The sequence below is a fragment of the Lampris incognitus genome, chromosome 20 (assembly GCF_029633865.1).
Source record: "Lampris incognitus isolate fLamInc1 chromosome 20, fLamInc1.hap2, whole genome shotgun sequence".
NCBI classification, from domain to species: Eukaryota; Metazoa; Chordata; class Actinopteri; order Lampriformes; family Lampridae; genus Lampris; species Lampris incognitus.
This window is the reverse complement of record NC_079230.1, coordinates 22,689,434-22,714,343: the sequence shown is the minus strand read 5'-3', so window position 1 is coordinate 22,714,343 and position 24,910 is coordinate 22,689,434. Positions and strand designations below refer to the sequence as shown.

At 44.4% G+C, this 24,910-nt stretch overlaps 1 protein-coding gene across 2 annotated transcripts in view; it reads left to right on the top strand.

The window, feature by feature from the left end:
• Positions 1 to 24,910, top strand: part of LOC130130822 (glucosidase 2 subunit beta-like) — a 230,553-nt gene that overhangs the window by 87,206 nt on the left and 118,437 nt on the right. For both annotated transcript variants that reach the window (XM_056300658.1, XM_056300659.1), the window contains exon 10: positions 3,528 to 3,597. In XM_056300658.1, coding sequence (XP_056156633.1) covers positions 3,528 to 3,597 — 70 coding nt within the window. The remainder of the gene's footprint in view (positions 1 to 3,527; positions 3,598 to 24,910) is intronic.

The following is a 24,910-nucleotide window of genomic DNA, read 5'->3' as shown; positions in this document are numbered from 1 at the left end:
AAAAAACACAACTCTATCATAAATGGTCAAACATTCCTGAACCTTCTCCAACAGGCTTTTAATATTACAAGCTACCAACTGGTGCATGTATTTACACTGCATCTGCAATTTCTTTAAATATCATTAGATGGCAGTAGTTTGAGCCAATCATTGCAATATCAAGCAACTAAACAAACACAAACTCGCCGCCCTTTCAAAATGCATCTGTGTGAGCTCTCTCACCCTGCAAACAAGGAGCATCGTTTTCCCCATAGACTAACTCAACAGCGCCACGGAAAAAAAGTGCAGTTATTTGCCATTTATATCCAAACTTATGTCACACCAGGAGGAAGCAAAGCAGAGGAGATAGTGACTGCTGTGGTCGTTCAGCAATGAGCAGCAGACAAGGCAAAAAACATGTACCACTAGGGAAATAGCATCATGGCAGCCAATGTCCATACCGGCCAGCTGTTGAGCTATAGCCCAGAATGGAAAGCGGCACACGTCATATTAGCACATGCAAGCTCTGACTCATTCAAATAAAACTGTCACCAGCAAGAGTGGATGCACAATCTTAGTATAAGATTGAACATAAAGGCAATTTATGAGTGCAAGCATTTACATAGTTTATACCTATTAAAGGATTTACTAATACACTATGAATTAAACATCATCCCTGCACATTGTACCTATCCTATTAGCAGCGATCTGCATGGCCACACTAGCTGTCTGTGCACACATCGAATGCTCCAACTTATTTTGAAATATGCACTTATCTCTGGTGGAGGTTGTTTAGTCTGAAAATTTGTAAGAGTTGGGATTGGCTGAAACTGCAAGTGAGGGATTATTTATTTCATAACCCAGAAGAAATAGTGTCATCTAATGCAAATACAGACGGAAACACAAAACCTAATGGAAGATGAATAGATGAGACTATTTTGCTTTCAGCAAATCCGTAGACCCAATGACAGGATTAGGTGGGATTAAGGCGGAAATAAAAAGGGGGATCAACCTGTGGCATCCAGATCAGAGAATTGTATTGGAATTACTTCAAGTGAAAAAAACAAAATAAAATAAAATTGTAGAATCAGTTATTAAAATAGAGTTGTCAGCACTCACTGATATATCCGGTAGGTCTTTTTCCATTGCAGTTGTAATCAGTCCTGTGTCTTTTTTAAAATTTTGAACATGTCTTTCACAATATAGGGAGCTTTGAATACTTTATATGGAGTCAGAGCTATCCGCATCAGCGGGGTTTTATTCTCCTCGTGTTGTGAGTCACTTTGCATTTGGCCTCTCACAAACAAAGTTGAGACTTCAGTCGCGCTCCCAGTGGGAATGAAACGACAGCGTGCACCATAAACACAGAGGCATCAAATCAGACCCGTAATTCCATTGTCCCCGTGTGTACGTGTCATGTCATATTTAGCTGCGTTCAACACCAAGGCTCCGGAAAGAGAAGTGACACTTTGAACCACGTTTTCACTCTGGGTTGGTGATATATTACACGTTTTTTTTTTGTGGATTTCCTCCCTTTTTTCTCCCCAATTGCACTGGGCCAATCGACCCACTCTGAGCCATCCTGGTTGCGGCTCCACCCCCTCTGCCGATCCGGGGAGGGCTGCAGACTACCACATGCCTCCTCCTTTTCACCTGATAGTGAGGAGTTTCACCAGGAGGACGTAGCCCGTGGGAGGATCATGCTGTCCCCCCCCCCCCGAACAGGAACCCCAACTGACCAGAGGAGGCGCTAGTGCAGCGACCAGGACACATACCTACATCCGGCATCCCACCTACAGACACCGCCAATTGTGTCTGTAGGGATATCCGACCAAGCCGGAGGTAACACGGGGATTCAAACCGGCGATTCCTGTGTTGGCAGGCAACTGAATAGACCACTATGGTAACCGGACACCTGCCAGCCGCTTCTCTTCACCTGATAGTGAGGAGTTTCACCAGGGGAACGTAGCGCGTGGGAGGATCACGCTATTCCCCCCTGGCCATCCAGAGGAGGCGCTAGCGAAGCGACCAGGACACATACCCACATCCGGCTTCCCTCCCACAGACACGGCCAATTGTGCCTGTAGGGACACCCGACCAAGCCGGAGGTAACATGGGGATTCAAACCGGCGATCCCCGTGTTGGTAGGAGGCTGAAAAGACCACTATGCTACCCGGACACCTGCCAGCCGCTTCTCTTCACCTGACAGTGGGGAGTTTCACCAGGGGGACGTAGCGCATGGGAGGATCATGCTATTCCCCCCTGCCCCCCCCAAACAGGCGCCCCAACTGACCAGAGGAGGCGCTAGTGCAGCAACCAGGACACATACCCACATCCGGCTTCCCACCTACAGACACGGCCACTTGTGTCTGTAGGGATGTCCGGCCAAGCCGGAGGTAACACGGGGATTCAAATCGGCGATCCCCGTGTTGGTAGGCAACTGAATAGACCACTATGCTACCCGGACACCTGCCAGCCGCTTCTCTTCACCTGACAGTGAGGAGTTTCACCAGGGGGAAGTAGCGCATGGGAGGATCACGCTATTCCCCCCTGCCCCCCCCCAAACAGGCGCCCTGGCCAACCAGAGGAGGCGCTAGTGCAGCGACCAGGACACATACCCACATCCGGCTTCCCTCCCACAGACACGGCCAATTGTGCCTGTAGCAACGCCCGACCTTGCCGGAGGTAACACGGGGATTCGAACCGGCGATCCTCGTGTTAGACCGCTATGCTACCCGGACGCCCATTAGAAGTTGTTTAAGGACTCCCACCCCTGCCTTATTTTTTTTTCCCCCCAAGGAAATGCCCAGAAGCATCAGCGACTATATAACGTGTGGCTGCAATGACACACATGCCAGATCACAGCGAACAAATCTTGCTTTAGCCTCGGGCACATTTCCAGCCAGGAAAGAATGTCAATATTTTGATATTCAGTATATCAATATTTCAGAGCTCTAACACAGCAATGAGGAAAAGAAGGTAAGCTTTGGAGTAAAGGACTGAGTCAGAATACAGGTGCTTCGCTGTCATCCCAACTCCAACAGCCACAAAGGCAGGAGGCCGTAATTTGATCTGACAGGTCTCGCTAAATGAATGTCGTCCCCGGAAAATATTACCTTCAATTGCGTTGCCTCCGCCCACTTTTCCCCGGTGACTTAAAACAGAAACACGAGCACTCGGGCGAGTCTTCTTTCATCATTAAACCACCTTTCAATCAAACGGGCTCCCCGGACCCTGTCAGAGCACTGAAGCGATGTTGTATGTCGTGCCGTAAAGTGCACGGAGTCTTCGGCGTCCGCCGAGAGCTGCACGTAAGAGCCGTGTTCTGCGGAGCCTCGCTGATCTTTTAACCCTCCCCAGCATCTAACTATGCCTCTGTACCGCACGCGCGTGCACACACACACACACACACACTCACTCACACACACTCGAACACAATCTCTTTAGGCTGCTTTCGGTATTATTGTAGGAGATACCAGAGGTCTTCTGAGCACACGGATCTCTGACCTTGTTTTTTCTCCCTCTCTCCTTCCATTACTGGACCATAGATCAAAGGCACACATGGTGCTCTGGTCGGTTTGGTGGATGAAGATCCCAACATCAAGGCAGCTGGGAGTGGTAAGTTATTAATCCCCACCACCCCTCTTCTGTAACAACACCGCTACACACTCACACACACACACACACACACACACACACACACACACACACACACACACACACACACACACACACTCCTGTGGACTCCTCCACCATCCGACCCATCATGCTTCACCAGATAGCCATTAGATGGTAGTTTATTGATCTTGGTTTTGTGTGTGCAGGTGTGCACGTACACACACGTGCATGTGTGTAAGTGTGTATGCGTGCCCGTGTCTGCATGTCTTAATGTGTATGTGTGAGAATAAAATGGAAACACACTTAGGAAAGGTCCCCTGGTTTGTAGCTCCTCGGCGCGGACCTGCACATGCGTAGATGGCAACAGTTCCACTCTCCTCTTTGATTTGCTAATGGAGGCGCCGGTCAGCTCACCTTCTCATCCATTTCGTCTTGAATTAAGAAATATTGAGCATTTTTTGCTGTGTTTACTAGGTTACAGTTAAGGTTAGTGTTTATTGTGGGGTTTTAGTGATCCTTCGCTGCAGCAGGAGAATCCGCTGGCCGGCTTGGGTGCAGCTGTGCAAGGTGAAGTTGGATGTAATGTATCATAATGGCTCAGCCAACTGGTTCATACAACGTCTTGTATGACCACACGCCAAACAAATCATACCTTTTTCTGAACTAAATAAATAAACTTGAAGCAAATAAGATCTCAGATGATAACTTAAAGCTACAAGCTACAAGACAATAGCTAATCCTAAATTTTCCATTTCATGAACACTTTTCTAATTTGCTTATTATAACACTTATTGTCAGTTAGGAGTTTGCCGTGTCAAATATGATTTGCCACATAGGGTTTTTATGTCTTAGTGGCCGAATGCGGAAGAATAATAATGTTAAAATCCACCCTTAGCCCTATTTTTTTGTGATCGGCGATAGGATGGATGCTGACGCAACAGTGCTGTGGTCGCCATGGTAACCGTTTCACTTCCAATGGATGTCTGGGATTTAGCTTGGTCGAACACCGCTGCAATGACCAGTATTACAGGTGTCAGTGCATGAAAAAAAAGACCATCTTCTGGACTGTAACACATTTGTTGAATACCGGTTAGCTATTCAACAGTCAGTTGCATCACAGACATGGCAAGAAATGCAGAATTTCATCACAAGCACCAAGTTCAGCCTTTAACACTTTTTTTAAAATACTTTTACTTAGTATAAATGAATTATTGCAATTTAATAGTACTATTAAATTTCTCTAATTACACCTTTACTTAAAGGTGTAATAGCATAACAGTACCTACGACTACTACTACTTTCGGCTGCAGATGTATTAGTATATTATCAATAATATATTAGTGGTATAGCGTATTAGTATAAAGTATAACAGTAGCATATTCATATAATTTATAGTATAATCATCATTTGCATAAGCATAATTAATAGCATAATTATTAGCATATCTCGGCTACTACGTACTATGAAGTTCCCTTTGGAAAAATGAAGGGATACTATTCTATTTTATCATTAAAACGAGGAGGTACAAGTTACATCATGGTGGCATGACAAACCTCAGTGCAGGGTAACATCCAATGTCTCTTATGGTTGGAGTAGTAAATTCGCACTAGTCGACACATGAAGTTTTTGTAGGCAAAGAAGTTGAACAGTAACTTAAAACAAGAATCTCCACCACGAAAGGCGGAGACCCATATCCTTGAGGTAGCGTGATGCTTGGACAATAGATTTGTGTGGAAGTTTTAATGGTACACCACAGAGTTTGTTCTCGTCTGGTTTAAAATAACAGCAGCAACAAAACCATTTGTGCAAGAATGCATTTATTATTGAGCCAGCCATACGCAGTCCTCCCTGTGACCATAACTCAAACTACATCTAAGAGAACCCACTCTCTTTAGATATGGGCCCGAGGAAGAAGGCCCGCGTTGTTTTGTTTGTATTCAAGGTGGTGTTGCTTGTTTATAACCCCCCCCCCCCCACACACACACACATCCCACAGGCATATGTTCCTGCTCCAGCCACTGTTAGGAACCAGGCGGGGGTATTTATGGCCGGCATAAAAAAAAGTGTATATTCCCCGTCACCCTACAGCACGGATTTACGGCACATCCGACAAACGCACTGAATTAAAAGGGAGTATGCAATTTGTATAGGAGTTTAGAGCCCGTCTTGCCATGCCCACGGATTCTGCTGCTTGCACATGTGCACGTACGTATGTGCACGTGCATACACTCCCCATCTTTTTCGTGCCTCCTGCTGTGCGGATATGTGTCTCTTTATGTATGCGTGTGCGCATGTGTCTGAGCGTGTCTACCTGCATGCCTGCCCGCGCATGCGTCAGCGAGCACGCACGCGCCGGAGCCCGCTTGCTGTGAAACACCAGCAACAGATAACAGATGGTCCCCCTGCATTCGAAGTGTTTTATTTCCCTGTGGAAGCCAGATATGTCAAGAATAAGCATGTGCAACATTAGTCATTTGGAATATTCATGCCTCTGCCGTCCGCCAGTTTCCCCTCTCCCAGCCAAAATACCAGCAGCTCGACGCTCCCAAGGAAGTAAGGGGGGGGGGTCAGGAGAGAGTGGGAGGTAGGGGGTTGGGTGGGTAGCCAGTAGTCCTCAGATGAACGTATGGGGAGAAGGCCACATGTGGCTCTGATGGAGGGTTTTCTCCTCTCCTGGACATTTGGTAAGCATGCCAGGGTCATGGTGAGATGGAGATACAGTATGTACATGTAGATGAATCCAGGGTATTTGTATGCGAGAGCTGCCCCCGCCCATAGCCTTTCTAAACGTGCCGTGCATGCCCCCCCCCCCACACACACACACAACACACTATGTCACCCTATACTTGTAGGGACCCCGCATTGACTACATTCATTTCCTAGCCCTTAACCCTAACCTTAACCACCATAACTACATGCCAGACCCTTAACCCGTACCCTAATCTTAACCCTAAAACCAAGCCCTAACACTAAAATAGACTCTTTTCCTCATGAGGACCCATAAAGTGTCCTCACAAGGTAGTTGGTTTCAGGTTTTTGTATCCTGACACATTTGTTTGAAAATTTTGCCCCCATCAGCATAGAAAAACCTGGTATACTCACAAACACACGCTCTCTCTCTCTCTCTCGCTCTCTCTCTGTCTTCATCCATTGAAACCTACTTCTTTTGGCTATACTCAAAGACTAGCTATTCGACCGTGGAGGGCTCGTGGCGGCTCTGCCATCCTCTCCAGTACCTCTCCTCTCTCCTCTCTCCTCCTCCCATCCTCCCATCTCCTCTCCCCCTCATCTCTTTAAACACTTGATTCTCTCCAGCTTATACAGTACGTCCGCCTCATCGCCTTCTCAGCTTTCTATCCACCCATCTCCTTCATAACTCTCCTCCCGCTCCATCTATTCCTCTCATCCCCCCCCCCCACTCCCGCACCCTCCCCGCCATCGAGCGCGGCAGCTGCCATGCTTGTCCTTGGTGGCGGACATGAGCATGCATCATTATCAGCCCTGTATTAACCATCCACGCAGTCGCCAACCCGGACTCCACTGGGGGCCAACAGTGCCGTTTTCTACCCCTGAAAACATGAATTCTGAGCAGCGCTTTCTCACTCGCCCTGGTCCCTCATGATCAGGGTTAATACATGGCAGCATGCGTGAATGGTGTAGAAAGAAGAGAGGCAGAAAGAGAGCGAGAGAGAGCGAACGAGAGAGAGAGAGACAAAACCTACAAGCGTCAGTGCACTGCTTATCGCGGAAATGCAATATAATTTATTCGGGAATATGCAAATCCCGGAATCACTCCGCATTGTTTACCGAGGGGACCTGCTGATTCAGAGTGTGAAAGGAGCAGAGAGAAAGAGGGAGAGATAGAATAAGGGGGGGTAGAGAGAGTTCACATACATGCATAAAGGCAGTCATCAGCAACTAATTTCAGTGGTTTTCTATAGATTAAGGAAGTGAAGGGTGCAGGGCAATTTCTTGACTGTTTCAAGGCTGCAGCAATCACATTCCTACCTGTAAGGCTGGGTGTATTTTTGACATAAAAGGCAGGGACTGTGCAGAGCTTATCACCATATACATAGTATGCCTTGCTTTTTGTGTACATTGTTCAGTGGAATGAAAACACTCTTGCCATTATGTGGAGAATCTTTGTAGTAACAGGATGTACTTTAATGGTGGGGAGAAGCATTAGCACACTCCTTCTACATTCAGTCTACATGCACAACCACTGTACATGCCATGCATTTGATTTTTGCTTTTCAGCCACATGATACCTTCATTAGACAACATCTCCCCTATAGGAATAAATGGCATTTTTAGCCTCAACAGGTAGCTAGCTGCAGCTCTGCATCATGGCACAAATATTGCACCTTTCAGTCACCTACCCCTCTTTTTCCATCCATTTTTATCCTGTTCTTCTTGTTCCCACAGGTTAAATGTATACTCTGTAAGATTTCATCTTAATCTAGGCTTTAATTGATCCCATGGGTGTAGTGATATGTTTGTGTAGTGAAGCTCTGTCCCATTCATTCCCCATTTGTTTTGTTATTGTGGCCTGTATTTAGCTCTCCGTTTGGGAATATCAGACCAGAAATTAACTTCTCCCCTGAAGCTTGCTCCCGTGCAGCCCAAATCTACATGTCCAAGAGTTCATGTTCAACCAGTAACAAGTTAACTGGCTACTACTACAACTACTACCACTACTGCTGTTGCTACTGCTACTTAGCACCTGTTACACTGCCAAAATACAGCTTTGTTGGCTAATGTGGGCTTGAGCTCTAAATTCTGTTGCTAGTTACCAGCCAATGTCCAGTAGGGCTTTGTATTGGCAAAAAAAATTGGCAATACAGGGTCTCCGGGTGGCATGGCGGTCTATTCTGTTGCCTACCAACATGGGGATCACCGGGTCGAATCCCTGCGTTACCTCCGGCTTGGTCAGGCATCCCATCCATCCGTCCGTCCATCCATCCATTTTCCAAGCTGCTTATCCTAATTAGGGTTGCAGGATGCAGGAGCCTATCCCAGCAGTCATTGGGCAGAAGGCGGGGAAACACCCTGGACAGGTTGCCAGTCCATCTCAGGGTAGAGACATTCACCCCTAGGGACAATTTAGTAAGTCCGATTCACCTGACCTACATATCTTTGGACTGTGGGAGGAAACCTCACAGACACAGGGAGAACACGCAAACTCCACACAGATGATGACCTGGGATGACCCCCAAGGCTGGACAACCGACCTTCTTGCTGTGAGGCAACAGCGCGCACCACTGGGCCACCGTGCCGCCCAATTTTCACCAATTTCCAACAAAAATATCATGTCTTGGACTGATCTAACTAATTCTATTAAATGCTGAAGGTTATTTTGCCTTAAGTAATTTTGGACATGGAAGTATACTGTATAGGTAACACCATTACAAAGAGAAAGCCTTTGCTTTGTCCTCCCTTCCTCCAGGTGTTGCTCTAATGCAGTCATGTATTTTTCTCATTTTGTAAGAATAATGTATATAGCATATGTATATAGGGTAGTAGTAGTAGTAGTAGTAGTAGTAGTAGTAGTAATAGTAGTAGTAGTGCGTAATAGGAGCAGCCGAAAGTAGTAGTAGTAGTAGTAGATATAGCATATGTATATAGCGTGTAAATGTATATAGCATATGTATATAGCGTAGTAGTAGTAGTAGTAGTAATAGTAGTAGTAGTAGTAGTAGTCATAGTAGTGCGTAACAGGAGCAGCCGAAAGTAGTAGTAGTAGTAGTAGTAGTCGTAGATGTACATAGTGTGTATATTTGGCATTGGATGGGGGTGTGGATGGAGTCAGGCTCCGTTTTTGTTTTGATTCAGATCCCCTGCACATTCATGGTATCAGTCTTACATAGTGTACTATTAATGAAGTGTTCAGTGGCAAGGCACATGTGATATGCTACTCGCCAATTAGACACCCCATATCTAGCTAATGCCTTAGCTACTTAATTAGCACACTAGCCTTAGCGGTAGCAAAGCCCCACTGCCATTAATGCACTCTTTTCCCCCCTCTCATCTTAGCTGCTCCTTCCCACCGTCTGCTGTTTTCCTGGTCCTGGATATTTATGCAATCAATATTTTTTTCTCTGTGTTGATTTATGAGACTTGATTTAAAACAGGAAGTGAAGGCACAGTGATGTTAATTTATGGTTATGAATCAGAGTTGGCCATGAAAGATGGGAGAAAGCGAAGCCGTCGGTGGGAGAACATTTGCATGTTGTGTCGTCAAGGACTAGAGGGAAATCAAATGATTGTTTGAGCAACATGTACGAGTCATTCTGTGCAAATCCGTCTACAGTTTTGTTGGATTAGTGTTTTGAGCATGGATTCATATGGGGACCGCATCATATGAGTATTTCCAAATTGGATTTGTATCCGTTTAAAACAACTGACAAAGAGTGCATGTTGTCTTTGACATTAATCGATCTTTTATATTCCACAAAGTAAAACAAGCTGTGTTTTTGAACAACAATAATTATGAACAGTATGTATGTGCAAACTGTGACATTAAGCACATTTCACTGCACATCAGTCTTATGGCACGTTGCTGTATGACTGGACTGAAACTGATCCAAAGCCGGGTGAGAAGTAGATGAATCCAAATGCACTTCTCTTCATAGAGCTGCCATTTCTCATTGCTAACTTAAGAGTTGCACAGTGTGGTGTGTCGCATTTAATCTTACCTTTTCACTCTCTGTGGGCTCAGGAAGCAGGTATGTTTCCAGGGCCCGTATTATTTTCTGACCCCCTGCTGAGAGCCCAGTTAGCACTGTAGAACAGTTTCCTCAACATACAGTAGTGGCCTGTGCTTCTTTTCAGGTGAGTCTGTACGTACAGCTTGTGAGAGTCCACAGAAGACAACAATTATTCCCTCCACTCAAATCTCTTAGGCCACAAAAAGTAGAGCTTAGAAAATTGATCCTTCTCGGATGGTGTTTTGATGAGAGGGAAAATATAATGGGAGACAAAAATATCAGCAACTTGGAGATTGGTTTTGTTGGACTGAAAAACATTGAAAACTGAAAAATAAAATAGCTTGACTCCTGTACAGACATAATACTATGTTGGCTAATAATAATTAAGATGCTGTAGGTATACATATTAGGCGGCACAGTGGCCCAGTGGTTAGCGCTGTTGCCTCACAGCTCACAGCAAGAAGGTCCTAGGTTTGAACCCCAGGCATTCCCAGGTCCTTTCTGTGTGGAGTTTGCATGTTCTCCCTGTGTCTGCTTGGATTTCCTCCAGGTGCTCTGGTTTCCTCCCACCATCAAAAAGACATGCACGTTAGGGTTAATACTCCTGTCTGTGCCCCTGAGCAAGGCAATGGAAAGAATCAGGAATTAGGAACACTTTGTCATTTCACTTCATGTACTTGCGTACAGGAAATGAAAACAAAATATTGTTTCCCCCAGCCCACAGCAGTACAACACAAAAACAAAAACACATATCCAAAGACTACAAGAACATATATATCCAAACTAGAACACATATATATCCAAACTAAGAACACATATCAAAACTAAGCGATAAAAAAATCACTGTCGAAGAGAACGAACGCCAGCCTGGATGACTGTCGGAACTGCTGGTCTGCATGGGCTTGCATTTACCTTAGCCTGCCCCGCTTCCGTTTCCTGTCAGACCGCCCTTGGTGTTTCCTCTTCGGGGGCAGCTCCGGGCAGGGGCGCAGTCCTTGGGCCCACTGGATGCAGCGGGCCGGGCTCCCCCAGCCGATCCAACACTACCTCTCCCAGCCAGACACCCTCGACATACCTCCTGGCACTCCCACAACGACACCAAAAACCCGATCCAACACTACCTCTCCCAGCCAGACACTCTCGACATACCTCCTGGCACTCCCCACGACGACACCAAAAACACAGTCAACGCTAGACGAGGCCACCGCCAGACCGCCCTCGGTGTTACCAGAACTACCGGTCTGCATGGGCTAGCAGTAAGCCCAGCGTGCCCCGCTTCCACGTCCCATCAGACCAGCCTCAGTGCCTTCTCTTTGGGCACAGCTCCGGGCAGGGCCATGGTCCCTGGGCCCACAGAATGTAGCAGACCAGGCTCTCCCAGTCGATCCAGCGCCAGCTCTCCCAGCCATTAAACAAAGACACAAACTTCGACGCAGACGTGGACAAAGACACTGTATGGATGGTACTGGGTGAGGCTGCCACAAACGTAACTTCGAGCCGCCATTTTCCCACGCCGGTACTGGGTGAGGCCGCCGCAAACACGAGTTTGTACTGCGATCTTCCCACAAAGGTTGTAGAAAAAGTAGAAGGAAGAACTGGAGTTGGTCTACGGGTGCTGCAGCTGCCCACTGCTCCTTTCCAGTAGGATGGATTAAATGCAGAGGACAGATTCATTGTAAGAATACGATGTCAAAATAAAGTGGCTAAAAAAAATTTATACCGTATGTCCTCCACCCATCCTGTATGAATATACAGTGTGCAAGGCACATCTTCCATTTCGTAATATACTGGGCTTTTCATGCTTGTAGTGTCTTCAGTTAGGATAGAGATACAATATCAAGGAAGTTGTTACTGTATATGTGGGTGAATAAAGGTTTGCTCGAGTATGGTAGTATTTGAGGGGTCACATTGAAAGGTCAGCATTAGCATTACATGACACCTAACAAACATTAATTTATTCAACCGTGGCGTGTTGTTAAGGTCAGTGGGATCTTATGGTAACGGTCATCGATGCATTTGAATGCCAAGTATTGTCTTGCATATTCAGTCATCCCTCAGTGGAGACTCTCCAGTGCTTTCTAGCATACCTGAGGTTCAATCATATTGACTGAGAGCGTCCTTTCTTTTTAGTAATAGTCATTTGTACAGCAGTCCGCTGCCTCGTTTTCAAAGGTGGAGGGCAGGCAGTCCCTCAAAGTAGTAGTTTTTGAGGCGGCGTTGCATGAGCAGGGATTTGATCTAATGCAAGTTTGTGAAATACTCATTAGCAATCTGAGCCACATATGCTACCCCCTGCTTATTCTATTTTATTTATTTACAGGGTTTGCAAAAATGTTGTGGCTGAGAATATCTTCAGGGCCTTCGGTGGCATATTACTCTTTCTTCAGAAACAACACTTTACTCTCATAAAGTGTCTTGCTGTACAATGTACTGACAGGTTAATGGAGCTCTAGTTTAGCTCTCTTATTGTAAATAATTAACTTTAGAAAGTTGATTACATATAATGCAAGTGCGGCATTTTTGCATTTTTTCGGAAGCAGTTTAGACTTTTAGTCACACAGGTTGCAGTTGCACATGTGAACAGACTACATTTATTCCACGATAATATACTGCAACACATCTACATATTAAAAAAAAAAGGGACAGTAGTTGAACATTTTCAAAGAGAAAGTTGTGCAGTGAGACTCCAGCACAAAGGACTTCAATTAGCTACAGCTAGATGCTTTAGTCTATTAACACATTGTTGTTATGATATCCTTTACACCAGGGAATGCTCATTAATATCTATTCTAATCATTTACGCTACTTTACTCTCTCCTAACGTTTAGCGAGCAGATATCAACATCCTTGAAAATAAATATATGAAGAATGCATCTCTTAAAGACCTTAATGGTTGCGATGCCTGCATTGGGTGAGGGTTGAACTGGGCAACATCTTGTGTTTGCTCGTCACTGACCAACGCATTTCCAACTCATTAGTGTGGAACAACTCAACCTCCTTCCACAGGGTTCTGTTCTGTGCCTTTCGTTTGAACAGCATCAAATTTGTTTTGACTTAGACTTAATGGACCATGAAGAACAAGGACTTTTCCTGTTTTCTTTACCGATTTGTGCACATATGTACTGCACTTCGCTCTTCTGTATTCCCTTACTCCCAACATGAAACGTGTAAAAAAAAATCGTCTCAGGAAAAAAAAAAATCCCACTTCTGGAAAATTCCAGCACGATAACAGCCATAATTGTAAGACTATGGCTACATTCTTTTTTCTTTGGATTCCCCCCCCCCCCTGTTCTTTCTCCCCAGTTGTATCCGGCCAATTACCCCACTCTTCCAAGCATTCCCGGTCACTGCTCCACTCCCTCTGCCAATCTGGGGAGGGCTGCAGACTATCACATGCCTCCGCCGATACATGTGGCATCGCCTGCCACTTCTTTTCACCTGACAGTGAGGAGTTTTGCCGGGGGGGGGGGGGGGGTGCGTCGCAGGATCACGCTATCCCCCCAGTTCCCCCTGCCCCCTGGACAGGCACCCTGACCGACCAGAGCAGGTGCTAGTGCAGCGACCAGGACACATACCCATATCCGGCTTCCCATTCACAGACACGGCCAATTGTGTCTGTAGGGACGCCCGACCAAGTCGGAGGTAATGCGGGGATTCGAACTGGCAATCCCCGTATTGGTAGGCAACGGAATAGACCGCCATGCCACCCGGATGCCCATGGCTCCATTCTTTGTGTTGAGAAAAGGGGCATCGCCCTCACCGCTTTGTAAAGTCGTACTTGCATCTTAAAGGGAGGTCCATGTGGTGTGGATACAGTACTTTCAGATTTCTTGCCCTTGATCGTCCCATGAATCACCAGGGCTCATCTCCTATTCTTTATACTCCGACTTAAACGACTGGGAGAATTGCTCATTTCTCTGCTGAACATATTGTCATACCAACAGCGCAGTACTAATCTGCTGGGGTCATTCACCCTCTGCCAAGCTATTACAATTGCCACACACACATCTTGACTGAGAGGTCAGGAGCCTAGTGGGGTTCTTACCAGGTTGAATTGCTTGGAGGCAAAAGTTAATTTCCAACTCAACAGAGACAAATGCGTTGACCTTCCTCCAACCTCCCCCTCTTGCCGGCACAACAAAGACTTTGCTTTTTTTGACAGGACAGGCACAATAAATATCTATAATTTAGCAGTGCTTGTTCATTAGTTGCAAAATGAATAGATTTCATTGGGTAACAATGATTAGTCGACGTGGGCAAGGTATTTTTTTTCTTTCTACTGAGCTTTGTTCGCATCGTATAATGGAGCTGAAATATGTGCCCACAGAACGCTCAATTCTTCCTCCTTTTCTTCTTACAGCCAGATTGGATCTCAGATGAAGGCATTCATTTCTGTTGAGTGTTTTACCCCTGCAATCTCATTTTGTTGGCGGAGATTTTTCACTTCTTTGTTTGGGCACTCGAAAAGTAATTTCTGTTCTACACGTTTCCCTCCATAGGTTCCCCACAGTGACTTGCTTCACTGTTGTTCCTCACCTTCACATGCATCGTATACAATGCATACAATAATGTTTTCACTCACGGACAGTACTGTATGCACCTTTTTTTTTTTTTTGGTCAAAAGTTTGCGTGAAAATTTAAAGGAGCGCAATGACACCACATCAGTCATCTTGCTAAATGTATTGTTTTTTCCACTGAACCTGTTGTTATGACAACAGCCATATGTGGCATTTCACACCAGTTGAAATTCAGAAGCATCCCATGCCTACATAGCATGCTGTTTCAGACATATGAACTGCAAAGCAGGCATTAATGCATGCATTAACTGGGAGGACCTTAAATGTTGATAGAAAGTTACATTTTTCCCGATAATGTATACATTTTTGTAATTTATAAAATATTGGGGAACATTAAACCTGGCTATAAAGCATTGCTTGTGTAGTTGTTTTTTTCTGGGGAGGGGGGTCTGAAGGAATAAATCAAGATATTTCCAGTATGTGTGAAAACATCTTAACGTGCTGGAGTCAAGGTTATTCTGCAGGCTGTTCAGATTAGCTAGATCTTGCATTTAGATTTGCCTACTATGGTAATCCATACTGCAAGTGTGTGCCATGCATTGCTGTGCTTTGAAGCATGCATAATGAGCCAAGGCCATCTCATTGCCGACCCTTGTTGTTTTTTTAGGTACAAAACAGGCAAGAATCACGTAACGTTTGTAGAGTTTTGTGTATTTCAGAAGATAGTTTAGTTACAAAATATGACATAAACTTAAGCAAAAAAAAAAAAAAATCAATTTGGATGCAGTCAGTGATCATATTTGCTCATAATATAGGGGAATTAAAGGCATCTATTTTCTGTCTTGCAGAAATGTTACAGAACTATGCAAGACAGTTGTTATGGCATATTATGTATCATTCAAACAACCATCTAGCAGCAAATCCTAATTCTGCAAGAATTTTACATTTTTGCTCACTGTAGAGAGCCTTATGGAATTATCACTTGCAAACTGAACTGTCACTGCATATGAGGAGAAAACTTCATCGTTGATATTTCAGTACGATGGAGTCCTTTATATAAATGATTGGATGCATGCCCAGGAGTATATTCAAAGCAGAGGTTGTATGGTTGTATTTGCCTTCAGTGACCAATGGCCTCTCAATTATCACCCTATATTCTTCCCCTTTGCCTGCCATGCTGGTTTAACACTTATTACAGTTGTGTACTGGAGGGTCACCCACCTTCCGGCCCATGTTTGGCAGGTAATGAGTTTCAATGAGGAGGAAAACACTACACACTTGCTCTATCTGAGATCTAAATAGATCACACCTGAGGGTGACCTTGAGGGTGAATGCCACTGTAGCTGATTCTATTTGTCTGTGCTTGTAAAATGGCTCCAAGGGTCAAGTTATCGAGAGTATTTAATTACCAACCAGCCCCATTCCCTCAGGAAGATTTTATCATGAAGACTCCAGTTTTTCCCTTTTTTGCCCAAGAAACCACAAGAATTGATTATTCACCATGGCCTCCGTCAATGTCTTCATTTGGAGCATGATGCAATTTAAGGCCTCAACTTTGCAAATCCTCCACTAGCTACGCATGCATTATCTCTTGGCATACACGTAATCCCCACCACAGTAATATTCAGCCTGACCACCCAAGGCTCTCAAGTCCTGTTACAATTTCTCCTGGCACCAGCCAAGTAAAAAGGCAGCTCAAGAAACAGTTGGATGAAATTCTGTTAAAAAGTCCCCTGTTGCATTGAATAAATGGGTTATTGGCAGATATGTTTCTCATTAGGTCTGCCTGTCAGCTTTTACTGGAACAAAAACCCATGTTGATTGAAAAACGAGGCTGACATTCAAACACGGGGAACATCATAGAGATAGCTGGTTGCCAGCCTTGTAATGATACAGAGAAACACAAGTTGGGCAGCTTATTGTCTCCCACGCTGGAGTGGTGTTAATTGCAGGGTAGATTTGGAACTGATGCGGATGGTTTTTCACGGGTTGGCCATGAATTTATACATCAAAAAGAGGGCCATTTTTAAATGTTGACTCTACCCAGACAATACTTCCATCTTCGTACCGTCTTATGCTGGACCCATCCTTGCCAGGACTACATGTACATTTATTTCTTGGGTTATCCTTTGCTGTATTTTGCAAGAGTTGCAGTCCTGTGGCCTCTTAAGACATGATGGTCAGCCATACACAGAAAGACTTTTATGAAGCAGCAAGAGAGCAGCAGAAAAATGTCCAGCCGTGGGATTTATCTGTCAACTGCATTTAAGTGTGTGCGATTACATATGCTAGATGCTGTGACCGTAAAATAAAGATTGACATGTCTTTCCTGTGATCTTTGGTCACTCACTACTTGATGTATGTCAGTGCCCTGGAGCCAAGGAAAAAATATCCTTGCATCATGTGAGGGGTCTGTGGATGTCTGAAGGTTTCAAAGTATCTTCAGAGTATATGTTTTTGAATAAGCGCTTTGCATCAAAACCAAATTTTTAAAATCAACTTTTTAGAATCTACTATTTGAAACACTGGCTAAAATGTCAAGTGTTATTCTCTCTGCCCTCCACCTTGTGCAATGACATTGCAATAAAATAAAGAAAAGTACAACAAAGGGCAGATTTTGCAAAAAGTTGAAAAACATTTGGACTCGTCCTATTGACAATTAAATATTTAACACATAAGCCTATTTTTGTTTCCTTGGTAACACCAAACATTAGGATATCAGTATTGAAATATTCAAAAAAGTTTAAGTTTATTTGTATAGCCCCAAATCACAAGGTAGTTCCAAAAGGGCTTTACAGTCAGTGCGATATACAACAATATACAACACCCAATGTCCTTAGACCCTTGACCGGAATGAGGAAAAACGCCACAAGGAAAACGTTATTAGGAAAAAAGATTGGGAGAAACCTCAGAAAGAGCGCCATTTGAGGGACCCCTCCCCTTCCAGGACAAAGCAAATTTAAATATATTGGGTAATAAAAATTGTAAGGCGTGTGCAAGGCATATTTGGTTAATCTGTGGCCGTTCAAGACAACCTCAGGCAACCCCACAGATGCAGAGCTGGTGGGACCCTGTGCCAGAAATCCAGCTCAGTGGATCCTTGGAGGGAGAACTGACTTCACATGCACAAGAGAGGTGGACTTGGACATAGAATTCATCCAGAGGGAGAAGAAGAAGAGAGAAGTTATGAGAGTGATGCAGATTTTTCATAGCTGGAACAAATGATGCAAAAGCAATTATAAACAAGAACAATGCAAACTGTTGCTTAAATCGCTAGGAGGGTGGCACTGTGACCAAGGGAAGACAGAACACAAACAGCATCCTAGATCCTTAAATCGTCAGGCAGCAGAGAGAGAGAGAAGCTTATTAATAATAATAATAATGATAATAATGATACAAATTTATAGAGCACTTTTTCACTTTTCATTGTTTGGTCAATTTTATTTGTATAGCCCAATATCACAAATTACAAATTTGCGTCAAGGAGCTTTCCAGCAACACAACATCCTGTCCTTAGACCCTCACATCGGATAAGGAACAACTCCCTAAAAAAAACCTTTAACAGAGAGAAAAAATAGGAAGAAACCTCAGGGAGAGCAACAGAGGGGGGATCGCTCCCCCAAGATGGACTCAAAGATGCTTTACATAAGTTAAAATGAACATAAAAGCAACATACCAAAAGCATATAACACAATATTAATCACACATTAAAAGCAATTTTGAAATGATGAATGAATGATTTGAATGTGGACAGATCGGTGCAGTCTCTAATGTGTTTGGGGAGAGAGTTCCAGAAGGAGGGGGCAGCTATGGAGGAAGCTCTGTCGCCCCAGGTTCAGCGCTTGGTCCTGTGTGGCGGAGACAGGAGGTTGGCATCGTAGGAGTGAAGGCTATTGGAAGGAGTATTGCAGTGGAGCAGGTTGGTGAGGGAAGAGGGGGTCTGGTTACGGAGGCCTTTGTGAGTAAGGAGAAGAACTTTGAATTGGATCTGTTTTAGGACAGGGAAAGTGGAGGTTCTGGAAGACAGGAGTGATGTCACAGGAGCGGGAGTGGGTGAGCAGGCGAGCAGCAGAGTTCTGGATGTACTGGAGTTTTCGTTAGTACTTTGGATGATGAGCCATAAAGAATGCTGTTGCAGTATTCGGTTATGGATCTGAAGTAGGCATGGATCAAAGTTTCAACAGGAAAGAAGGAGAGTAATGGGTGGAGAGGAGCTATGTTTCTTAGGTGGAAAAGGACAGTTCTGATGATTTGATTGACGTGATGTTCAAAAAAGAGGTTGCTGTCAAAAATTATTCCGAGGTTGCGGCTGTGTAGGGAGGGAGACAGAGTGGAGTCATCATTGGCGAGGCAGAAGTTGTGCGTGGTTTTGGTAAGTGATTTGGGACCGATGATGATCATGTCAGATTAACCACAATTTAGTTTGAGGAAGTTGGCTTGCATCCATGATTTACAACCCATAATCAGAAAAAGTTGGGACAGTATGTTAAATTAAAATTGAAATTGAAAATGGTGATTTTTAAATTATCTTTGACCTGTATTACATTGAAAACAATAACAGCACATTATTTGGTGTTTTACCACATGGATTTTATATTTTTTTCAAAATAAAAGCTTATTTCAATTTAGATTCTTGCAACATATTTCAAAAAAAGTTGGGGCAGTAAAGCATTTACCACTTTGTAAAGTTGCCATTCCTTTTCACGACACTTAAAAGATGTTTAGGGACTGAAGACACCAAGTGATGAAGCGTTTCCGGTGTAATTTTGTCCCTTCTTCCTGCAAACAAGTCTGAAGATGTGCAACAGTACGGGGTTTTCACAGTTTCAAAATGCACCACACACTCTTTTTGGGGACAGGTTGGGACTGCAGGCAGTCCAGTCCACCACCCGCACCTTCTTCTTCCACAGCCATGCCTTTGTAATGTGTGCTGAATGTGGTTTTGCATCATCTTGTTGAAATATGCATGGGTGTCCCTGGAAAAGATGTCATTTTGAAGGTAGCATATGTTATTCCAAAATCTCTATGTTTTCTTCAGCATTAATGGTGCCATCACAGAAGTGTAAGTTACCCTTGCCAAGGGCACTGGCACAACCCCATACCATGATAGATCCTGGCTTTTGGACTTGTTGCTGGTAACAGTCTGGATGGTCTTTTTCTTCTTTGGTCTGGAGCACACAGCATCCATTTCTTCCAAAAAAAGACCTGAAATACTGATTCATCTGACCACAATACTTTTTTTCCCCTGTGTGATGGTCCATCCCAGATGCCTCAGAGCCCAGAGAAGTCAACGACACTTCTGGACACGGTTAACATTAGGCTTCTTTTTGACACAGCAAAGTTGTAACTGCCATTTGTGAATGTAACTACATAGTGTTGTGCTTGATGACGTTTCTGGACACGATTAACATAAGGCTTTTTTTTGACACAACAAAGTTGTAACTGCCATTTGTATTGTTGTACTTGACAAAGGTTTGCCAAAGTAATCCTGAGCCCATGTGGTTATATTGCTTACAGATGAATGACGGTTCTTGATGCAGTGCCATCTGAGGGATCAGACAGCACGGTTATTCAGCTTAGGCTTGTACCCTTGCCCTTTACACACTGAAATTCCTCCAGATTCCTTGAATCTTTTAATCATGTTACATACCATAGAGGGTGAAATATCTAAATCCATTCCTATCTTTCTTTCGGGAACATTGTTTTTTTAACATTTCAATCATTTTCTCGTCCATTTGTTGGTAAACTGGCAATCCTCAGCTCATCTTTACTCCTAAAGGCCTAGGCCTTTCCTGGATACTGCTATTGCATCAACTCATGATAACAATCACCTGTTGACATCACCTGTTTCAAATCACATCGTTATTTAACTATTTTACCTCATGATTAACCCTAAATTTCCCCCATCCCAACCTTTTTTTGGAATGTGTTGCAAGCCTGATTGGCAGGAATGGATGTGTATTTACAAATGAAATGAAGTTGACCAGACAAAACATGAAATATCTTGTGTTCTTATTGTCTGCAATGAAATTCAAGTCAAAGTAAATTTAGAAATCACTGCTTTTTTTTTATTTGCATTTTCCATTCCATTCCAGCTTTTTCCGAGTTGGGTTTGTAATTCCAGTGAGACAGTTGGTGAGGATGGTGTTAGTTGCAGTAGTGATGGATTTAGTGGCGATGTAGAGCCAGACATCATCAGCGTAGCAGTGAAGGTGAAGACCATGACGATGTATGATATTACCAAGAGGCAGCATATAAAGGATAAACTGGAGAGGACCAAGCACCAAACCCTGGGGAACGCCTTGAGGCAGAGGAGTGGTGACAGAGGTGCAGTTGTTGATGCTGATGAACTGTTGTCTGTTTATGAGATATGACTTTAGCCAGGAGAGGGCAGTACCAGTGATGTTGAGGGAGGATTCAAGGCGGGGGAGAATGGTGTGATTGATGGTGTCAAAAACTGCAGTAAGGTCGAGGAGGATGTGAATGTTGAGGTGGCCAGAGTCTGAGGAGAGGAGGAGGTCATTGGTGACTTTAAATAGGGCCGTTTCTGTGCTGTGCTGTGAGCGGAAACCAGATTGAAATGGTTCGAACAGGTTGTTGGAGAGGAGGTGAGCTTTGATTTGGGAGGCAACAACATGTTCCAGTATTTTTGACAGAAAGGGGAAATTGGTGATGGGCTGGAAATTGTTCATGATATCAGGGTTCAGTCCAGGTTTTTTGAGGATGGGGTGACAGCAGCAAGTTTAAGTGTATGGGGGACTGAACCAGAGCTGAAGGAAGAGTTAATGATTTTTGTGATGAGTGAAGAGATAGAGGAGGCAGTCCTTAACAAAATTGGACGAGATCGGATCCAGAAAGCAAGTGGAGCTTCTCATTCCTACTGTAAGCTTGGACAGCTCCATTTGGGACATGGGAAAAATTTGACAGGGGTTGAGTGGTAAAGGGGGGGGGTGGGGAGGTGGAGAGGGTGGGGGAAGTTGTCAGGTTGTTGTAGGCAGTTTCAATTTTAGTGTGGAAAAATTAAATGAAAGAGTTGCACTTGTTAACTGCGAAGGAATTAGAGGAATTGTCACTGGGTTTGAGAAGTTTATTTATTGTGGAAAAGAGAGTGTTGGGGTTGGTGAAGCCAGAGTGTATGAGTTTTGAGTAGTAGGTGGACCGGGCTGTGATGAGGGCATCATTGTATTGTTGACATGAGTCTGTGTAGGCTTGGGGATGCACTGTAAACCAGTTTTCTTGCAGAGTCTTTCAAGCTGGCGCTTACAGGATTTCATTTGATGAAATTAAGGAGTATACCAGGGAGGTGAGTGTGTGAATGAGACTGTTTTGGTGTAAATGGGGACTAGCTGATCAAGACAGGAGGAGTGTCATTATAATAATTGACAAGATTGGAGTGATTAACAGACAGTGGGGGAGGGGAGGTAGATATTTGGCATCTGGCAAGAGAGTCAGAAAGAGCAGAGGGGCAGATAGATTTGAGATTTCTGAAGGATACTTTGCATTTGACTTTTGGGATGGAGATATCAATGTCGATGATGATTGCTAGGAGAGTTGATGTGTTGTGAGATCAGTGGAGTTGGCCAAGTCCAGGATGTGACCATGGCTGTGAGTGAGGAAGTTGAAGAATTGTTGCAGGTCCAGGAATTCTATGGCAGATTTACAGTCAGTGTCATCAGTGTGGATATTAAAATCACCCAGGAGATCAGAAGGTGAGCTGGCACATAGCTGGGTCAGAAAATCTGAAAAGTCAAAGAGAAAGGAGGGGTTTGGCTTTTTTTGGGGGGGGGCAGTAGATAGTAGGACCAGAGAGTTTGAAGCCAAGGTGTTCGAAAGATTGAGCAGCAGGAATGGAAATGGTGGTTGTTCTAATGTCCTTCCTGTAAATAGCAGTAACACCACCTCCCTACCCCTCAAGAAGACGTTTATGTAGGTGAATCCTGTGGGTGTGGTCTGGTTTAGTGAGAAATAGTCCAGGGGTTTTTGCCTTGTTTCAGTAGGACAGAAGAAATCAATGTCGCATCAGTTATAAATTCATTCAGAATGAGGCTTTTGTTATTGAGTGGACAAGTGTTGAGCAAAACCAGTTTCAGTTGCTTTGTGATAGGTTGTGAGGACTGAGGTAGAGGATGGAGATTGGACTGATTCGTGTGTCATTTGTTGTGATGGTGAGGGTAATGATTTCTATTGGTAATATGGTCAGGGATGGGAAAAGGTCGAACAGCAGTGCGATCATACCACAAGGGAGAGCTGGTTTGAGCAAACGATGCAACAGTCATTGTTGTGGGCTAAGGGGGAGAGGGTTCAGGGAGGCTCGTGTGTGTGATGTTAATAGTCAGTCACATGTGGAGGACAGACAGCGTGCTGCATATTAGCTGCAAGCATGCGACTACCTAGCATGTTCAGGTGAATACCATCTCTTCTATACAGAGAGGAGCGCTCCCAGAACAAGTCAACTTTGTGAATAAAACCAATGTTTTGCACTATGCTAACAGACTAGAGCCAGGTATGAAGGCTGAGAATTCTGGTAAAACGCCCCACACCTTGACCCAGTGTGGGAATTGGGCCAGAAATAAAAGCAGTTTTTCCAAAACTGTTGAGGAGACTAAAAAGAACGATAAAATCACATTTGTCAGCTTGGACTGCTGACGGACAGTGTCATCTGAGCTGACATGGACTATTATTTTTGTAATGGTCAGGAATGAATCCAGCAGTTCTGGGAGTTTCTTTAGGATGTCAGGGGTAATAGCTTCAGGAAAGCAACATGTGACCGCATTTACGAAATGAATGTTTCGGACTATGGAGTCCCCAATGAGAAGAAAGGAGTGGGTGACTGATTGACAGCACTGTCAGGGACAGTCTTAGGAGGGGATGAGTGTTGTTCGTCTGAGGAAGCGGCATTGGGACTGGGAGTGACCAGCCAGTCCAAATGCCAGAGAAGACAGTGAAAGGTGACCTATACAGGAAGACCCGCAGTGACAGCAGCAATGGGGGGTTGCCGCAGCTGCCAGGGCAGCCATTGCAGCAGGAGTAGTCCCAGCTGGAGCAGGGACTAGTTCCACATGGGAAGGAGCAATATCGGCCACGGGAACAGTGTTGGTCATGGGACATCAACAGGGAGAACCATGGCATCAGCCAATAGCATGGTAAAATGATGTAAGAGGTTTACGGGCAGAGGTGAGGCAGCTCGGGGTCTTTCCGTCTTGCCACGTTTGAATACCACCTCTGACCAGGTAGCCTATGAACTGGGAGTGGAGCAGGAGGAGGGCTGGCAACGAGATGATGGGTCCCAGAGGATGGGACCCATCATCACATAGGTGGGATGGGACCACAGATGGTTGAGTTCATAACTGAGATCGTTTTGGACTGTGCGGCTGCAGTGTCAATAAAATTGGATAAAAGAGAGTCATTTTTTTTCAGCTCATCTGAGAGCCGTCGGATATCATCCTTGACGTTAGTAATGTAATTTCTTGCAATCCTTGCAGGGTGTAGTGATATAAAACCGGTTGTCTTTATTCATGCTCAATAATCCAGGTAAGAAAATCAAAGAAAGTTGAATCAGTTCATCTGGACACAATGTTTATTGAGAGACATTTTTCCTCACTCATCTAAGTGACCTCTTCAGTCTCAGTTGTTATTTGTAAGGGTGGGGATACCTGCAGTCAGTTGAGACTGAAGAAGTCACTCTCAATAAACGTTGTGTCCAGATGAACTGATTAAGCTTTCTTTGATTAAACCAGTTGATCGATGTTCACAAAAAAGAAAGTGGAAGTTATCCGTTAGCGCTGTCAGCTTGGGATTGAATCCATATGGTTCTCACCAGGAGTGCAGAGTTAGTACAACAATGGCCAATCAGGTAAAAGTCCATAAAATAGTACAGGCAAACAATAAAATCAATTAAAATAATCCATTGGTCTCGATGACTTGTTAGAAGTTGTTAAAAAGTATAACAGATGGCGTCCAGGTAGTGTAGCTGTCTATTCCGTTGCCAACCAACATGGGGATCGCCGGTTCGAGTCCCCGTGTTACCTCCAGCTTGGTCGGGCATCCATATAGACACAATTGGCCGTATCTGCGGGTGGGAAGCCGGAC